Below are 6,494 nucleotides of genomic sequence, written 5' to 3'. Positions count from 1 at the left end.
TGGGAATACTTGTCCGTTTCTCTTCATTCAAGGGGAAGTAAATGGAGGCGGAATGAAGTAGAGTTCCAGTATATATAGTATCGTTTAGCCTATTTAATCCCGTTAAGTTTATTTCAACAATTTATTCTGCATAATTATCAGAAACCAGGCTTGCCATATAAAGATGTGTCTGACATCTTACAAGTGAAATACGTTGCATTAGAAACAATTTCAACCTAAAAGCTCTATGAACGTTTTTTGTTTGTTTCCAATTAAATGTTTTCTCTCTCCTGGACAGAGAAAGAAGCACGCGTCAGAGTTTGCACAGTAGCACGTGGATGTTTGGAAATGTTCCTTCTGGAGCTCAGTCACTTGTCAGCGCTGCTCACAGCGCTCATGTCTGTGCTCTCCGCCCTGATCCTGCTTGCCGTCTCCAGGCAACTGTGGACTTTCAGGTGGACCATTATGCGGGACAAGGAGTGCAAGTTCCCGCTACCCAATGGATCCATGGGCTGGCCGCTGGTGGGAGAAACTTTCCACTGGCTCTTTCAGGTATGAGGAATGTTGCGTTTTTTACTAGCGTTCTAAGATAGGCTATCGGCGTTTACGCGACGTATGTCACCATGCATGTGTTGAGCTAAAGAATTTGGTTTGTGTTTTAAAAAAAAGGTTGCTTTATCTCATGCAATTAGTGTAATTAAAAGATTATGTAAACAAAAAACAGTACACAACTTATTAAAAAAAAACATTGGATCTCACTCAGTTCAGTAGGCCTAGATAATGTGTCCATGGAACTATACATGTGTGGACTTGATGAGCGCATGTAATTCATTCTTGCGGTGAAAACAGACGTTTTCACTTCACTTCCACACCGCTTTCCTGTAGGAATGTATTCTGCTTCCAGACTGGGCGTAAACTAAGAGGCACGGGTATAGCCATAAGGCTACGCGCCCTCTATAGTACACGTGAAATTAACACCCCTTTATACAGCTTTTGTGTGTGTTTGTGTTTTATGACAGGGATCCAACTTCCACATCTCCAGGAGAGAGAAGCATGGCAACGTTTTTAAAACTCACCTTTTAGGAAAGCCTGTTATCCGGGTAACTGGTGCAGAAAACATCCGTAAAATCTTGCTAGGAGAACACAACTTGGTCTGCACGCAGTGGCCCCAGAGCACCCGCATTATCCTGGGACCAAACACCCTGGTCAACTCTGTCGGAGAGCTGCACAAGAAGAAGAGAAAAGTAAGGATGAAAAGAAGATTAGTAAAAACGATTAGTAAAATCGATTACATCAACATGTCCCATAAGCGTATAGTTTGCCGGATACAACTTGGTGAGGCTTGGCCATCTTCTAGGCCTGCAAACTGAACGCATCTTCAAAGGAAATGCAGAATAGGCCTATTACTTGCCAGAGAGAAATCAAGGCAATACAATCTGCATTTAATTTCCTTCTGTTGTTATTGAGTTTTTACATAGAGCATTGGTAATAAATATGTAAGTATAGGGAGAATTAATTTCGTCTCAAGTATTATTCAATTGTTGTCTGGAGTACCTTGTACCAACCAGGTGCTAACTTTTTATTATGCTTTCCTTTCCTTTAAGATCTTAGCAAAAGTGTTTAGCCGCGGGGCCTTGGAGACTTACCTACCCCGCTTGCAAGATATTGTCAAGTCTGAAATTGCAAAGTGGTGCTCGGAGCCTGGCCCAGTGGATGTTTACGTCGCAGCCAAATCTCTCACATTTCGCATTGCAGTCAGAGTCTTGTTGGGACTGAAGATGGAGGAAAAACGCATAGTATACCTTTCTAAGATCTTTGAGCAACTCATGAACAACCTCTTCTCATTACCAATTGACGCACCTATGAGTGGCCTCCGCAAAGTGAGTGAGCCTACAGCCAACAATGTTATAATGCTGTAAAATTATTCGCATATGTTATTTATGTTTTAATCATTGTTAAACGGTTTGGTTAATGCAGAGAAATTATAACCCCGAAATTATAACTCTTATGTATTATCAATATCTTTACATGTTATCAAAAAACAATTGTAGCCTAAGTCATATTGTATGGTGTGGCATGACGAACTATTTTGCTTTAGTTAATAATTTGCATGGAAAACAAAAAACTTGCACACCCAAATGTAGTATTACAACCGAATGGGCAATTATACATATAATAGAATGTCAAACACTGGATGGAAATATCTCATCGAGGCAGTTAAATATCGATAAGACTATGCTGATTTATGTTTTCTTCTCAGGGAATTAAAGCCAGGGAAATCCTACATACGTGCATGCAGAAAATCATAGAGGAGAAAATGCAGAAACAACAGTCTGAGGAGTACTATGACGCTTTCGATTACATGTTGAGCAGTGCCAAGGAAAACGGACATGAACTGAGCATGCAGGAGTTGAAGGTAAATTATAGTTTTAAAAAACAGCCCAGTTTATCCATTCTGCTTTGGCTATATAACTGTAATACACAACATCCCACATTTTCCATTGTATAGTCTTATTTGGAAGTTTATAGCCTAGTATTTTGAAATCACCAATTATTTACTTTGGATCACCAAAGCAAATGCCCAATATTGTAGCCTAAATAAAAGGTTAATTGTGTTCTGTCTCTGGTGTCTAGGAAACCGCGGTGGAGTTAATATTTGCTGCTCACTCAACTACGGCCAGTGCTTCCACTTCGCTTATTCTTCAGCTCCTGCGGCACCCCGCTGTGGTGGAGAAAGCCCAGATAGAGCTGGAGTCAGAGGGTCTCGGCTGCGACGCACACAGCGCCCACAGCTGCTCCAGCAAAGAAAATGGTCTGAATTGTCCTCTTGCGGTCGAACAAGGGGAACATCGGCCTCTAGACGCAGAGACCACCCCCTTGATGAATGGGAACGGGACTTTTCATTGCGCACCGGATGAAAACGAAGAGGCACCGTGTTCTCGGTCTCATATTCCTTGCTTAACTATGGAGAAACTGAGCCAGCTCCGTTACATTGACTGTGTTGTCAAGGAGGTGCTGCGGTTTCTCCCGCCAGTATCTGGAGGATACAGGACGGTGCTGCAAACATTCGAATTGGACGTAAGTATATCATACGCGAGCTTCTTGAGCACGGCGGAAGCGCACTATGGAAGCTGACCTTAGAAAAAACCCATGAACAGGCCACACACCATTATGATACATTCGATCTACTGTGATGTCGGGAAATTAGCCCCTCAACTGGCTAGAACATAAACCATTATTCGAAAGCATATACAACGCTATTTCAGTATTTTAATTGGGTACAATGAGATCTATTCTAGTCGGGTTATTACAACTTGATTAATACTGATTAAATTACAATTGATTTATGTTTATCGTCTATGTGATATGTTGTGAGATACAGATGATACTGCCTTAACATTTCAGAAAGTCAAAGAGCATTAAATCTGACCATAAAGAGGTTTTCGCTTGCCAATAGCAACTTTTTATCTTGTCAGGATTGTGTTGAAGTTTGAATGTTTGTTTTGTCTCTCTTCTTCCAAGGGCTACCAGATTCCTAAAGGATGGAGTGTGATGTACAGCATCCGAGACACACATGAGACAGCTGCAGTGTTCCAGAGCCCTGAGATATTCGACCCAGACCGCTTCGGTTCCGAGCGTGAAGAGAGCAAGACTGGGCGCTTTAATTACGTTCCATTTGGTGGCGGAATAAGGAGTTGTGTCGGAAAGGAACTTGCCCAAATGATATTAAAAACCCTGGCCGTTGAGGTGATTGGCACGTGCAAATGGACCCTCGCCACGGATACATTCCCCAAGATGCAGACGGTGCCAATAGTCCATCCCGTCAATGGACTGCATGTGAATTTCAATTACGATAGCCTACTCCGATAGAGTTGAGATAAGTAATTGTGTTATTAAAGACATTAAGCTCATGAACTTTTCGCAATTACAATATTAAGTTATTAAATCAGAATACATAGTCAAGAAACCTTTCCTCTTCGTTCCGAATATCGTGGAAATGGTAAAAACATGGTGGTCATTGAAGAGTGGAAGCAAGGCATGGTGCCAGTGACCTTCGATGACCTGCTTATCGCCAAGATCGCCTTTTTTTCACCCACTGGGAAAGGTGACGGGAAACTTTTGCTATTGTTCACGGACATCCGGGCGCTCACTTTATAACATAGCAAATCGAAAGATGATATATAATTTTTAAGCACCCTAATGCAATATATAATGGACGAGTAGGGCTTTCTTCTCAGAACAAACATTATTTGTGCTCAGGATGTGCGTCTATAATGTCCGTCTATAATGCGAAACTGTCTTACAGATCTTGCACTTGGTCTCCACGAAAAACATTTAGAAATACCTTCAAAATGTATGTGTTTATGTGAGTAGATATAAATGAGATATAGGCCAACATATAGGCCAACAGTAGGTGTGTGTATAAAGTTATGTGTGTATACAATGAAGTAGTACCAATAAGCTTTATTTATAGAACATTTCGGCTAAGTCTGTGTTAAGATGGAATAATTATGAATAGACCTAGTTATTTAGATATCATAAGACATTAACTAATGTAAAGCTTAGACCGTTAAAACAAAACCATATAGGCCTAGAGCTTTTATTCGATTATTTAGAGGCTATACATCAACATGCAATTATATAACGTTACCTAGAGAATATAACCTATTATTATTATTACATGTGTCATCTTTATAAATAATCGCTTGTTGATTTTGAAGCATGATGGAAGCGCTGTGAAATGACTCAGTTAATTAAGATGGATTCATGGAAGGAGATAGCACTTTTTCTCCTTTACGGAGTGTGTATATACAGTATTTGTCCTATTGATTCAATATGTGTATTGTTTTGTGTATTGCTCGTATTATCTATAGAACGATGTAAAGATTAAATTGCAAAAAGGTGTATTTTTGCCATTGGATAGGAAATTCTACCATGACAAAATGTGCAATTGTTGCCATCATGTTAACCACAATGAATAGATTCCCGCTCTATTAAAAGAAAAATATGAACTTGTTCATAGATAACATGGTTAAGGTTTTAATCATATGACATTTGAAAGTGTGCCAGTATTATCACAGTATAAGCCTATTCAATCTTTCATGACATATTGTATGTTTTTAATTGGATATGCCGAAATATAGTCAATTGTTAGCGTAAAGTGTAAAGTCTTATTCTTAATTGGGTCTGTTTTCATTCACCAACTCATAACATTAAATTCCATAACCAAAAGGAGATTTGCATATCATCTGACAGGCTCCGCCCTCGAAGATGAACTGAACCTGCAAGAGATTACACCTTCAGAGTGAACTCGGATGGCAGTGTGACCCTCTAGTGAACCAGTTAACTTTGCCCTATTGACCCTCAATTTAGTTGACGGCTTTGTTAGCTGCACTCCACAGGCTGTGATCACAACACCAATGATATTTCACAGCATCATTTTCACAGCAAAGAATGGTAAACCAATAGCTCACCATCTGAATTTCCTCTATAGATTACGAAAGTATTTCCCCCCCACACACACATACACACACACTCTTTCCAAGTTAAAAGCATCAGAGTAAAATTACCCTTCTAAAATTATATTCAAAAAGGTTGAAATTATGCTAAATTGTAGGCTATATTCCCTATAGGTTGATTGAGACATTGGAAAACCTGTATGAAATCCTGATCTCATTTGGCCTAGATTGAGAGATGGTATATTTATGACCTCAATTTGATTGTCGTGATAGACAGAATAGATGACTGTAAGACTGTAATGACGCGAACTCCTCTCTAATTATGTGTTCTATAGGGCCCTGTAACTCGTTATTTGATGGACAGTGAACTTGGCGACATTTTGGCGCCGGAGTTCACACGGATGTCACCGTCCGTGTTGTAGGTCACATGCAGGTCAGCGCATGGGAATGGGATAGAGCGTCACTGCCCCTACCTCTGTTGGAATCGCGCTGCGGTCGTGGGTTTTAAACAGAGGGTCCAAAGAGGATGGTGATTTGTAGAGTGTTAGATGGCATCGACATTTCAAAGTAATATAGTAATTAACTGTAAGCCCATTGAGTAGCCTAAACTAAATACAAAACATTAATTCATTGCCGTTTGAAAAATATAAGACAATACATTGATATGCCTACACAGTGAACACAGAAGCAACGCTTCTCATAGCCTACTGACGCATGCGTCAAGCCTGGGTGTCCTCTTCATGGGAAGTATAATTCATTTTCTAAAGTAATCAAGACCGATTAGTCTCCTACTATGTAGACCCTAACACAACTACAGTGATGCGTGCATGCTGTAAATTAAGAACACGATATATTGGGTAAACAAAGAGGTCATTTTCAAAGCCAGAGGCTTGCATTCTGGTGTGGGGCTACTGTGTAAGTGGTAGCCTATGCGCACCCAAGAAATGGTTAAACATTCGGGCCTGTCCGCTGTGGGCGGAGCACGGGGCGCGCGAGCAAGAGCTGCACAATTAAAGATGAACTCTGAGTGAACTAATTTGTCTGACCCAAGGTAAG

The 6,494-nt window shown here is 40.4% G+C and overlaps 1 protein-coding gene across 1 annotated transcript; it reads left to right on the top strand.

The window, feature by feature from the left end:
* The first annotated feature begins 283 nt into the window (after nt 1-283).
* On the top strand, nt 284-5,140 carry LOC139381519 (cytochrome P450 26B1-like). Its single transcript, XM_071125136.1, has 6 exons — nt 284-531; nt 999-1,223; nt 1,584-1,859; nt 2,240-2,395; nt 2,614-3,057; nt 3,502-5,140. The coding sequence occupies exons 1-6, from the start codon at nt 328-330 to the stop codon at nt 3,847-3,849; spliced, it is 1,653 nt and encodes a 550-aa protein (XP_070981237.1). The 5' UTR covers nt 284-327; the 3' UTR covers nt 3,850-5,140.
* Nucleotides 5,141-6,494: the final 1,354 nt, after the last annotated feature.

This window comes from Oncorhynchus clarkii, chromosome 23 (assembly GCF_045791955.1).
Source record: "Oncorhynchus clarkii lewisi isolate Uvic-CL-2024 chromosome 23, UVic_Ocla_1.0, whole genome shotgun sequence".
Taxonomy (NCBI): domain Eukaryota; kingdom Metazoa; phylum Chordata; class Actinopteri; order Salmoniformes; family Salmonidae; genus Oncorhynchus; species Oncorhynchus clarkii.
The sequence above is the reverse complement of the archived record's forward strand: the minus strand, read 5'-3'. Positions and strand labels throughout refer to the sequence as shown.

What these genes read in the sequence shown, in the direction of transcription:
- LOC139381519 (XM_071125136.1), top strand. Translation starts at nt 328, where the DNA reads ATGTTCCTTCTGGAGCTCAGTCACTTGTCAGCGCTGCTCACAGCGCTC. An exon ending in CTTTCCACTGGCTCTTTCAG is followed by an intron (nt 532 to 998) that starts GTATGAGGAATG and finishes GTTTTATGACAG; the next exon opens with GGATCCAACTTCCACATCTC. An exon ending in TGAGCATGCAGGAGTTGAAG is followed by an intron (nt 2,396 to 2,613) that starts GTAAATTATAGT and finishes TCTGGTGTCTAG; the next exon opens with GAAACCGCGGTGGAGTTAAT.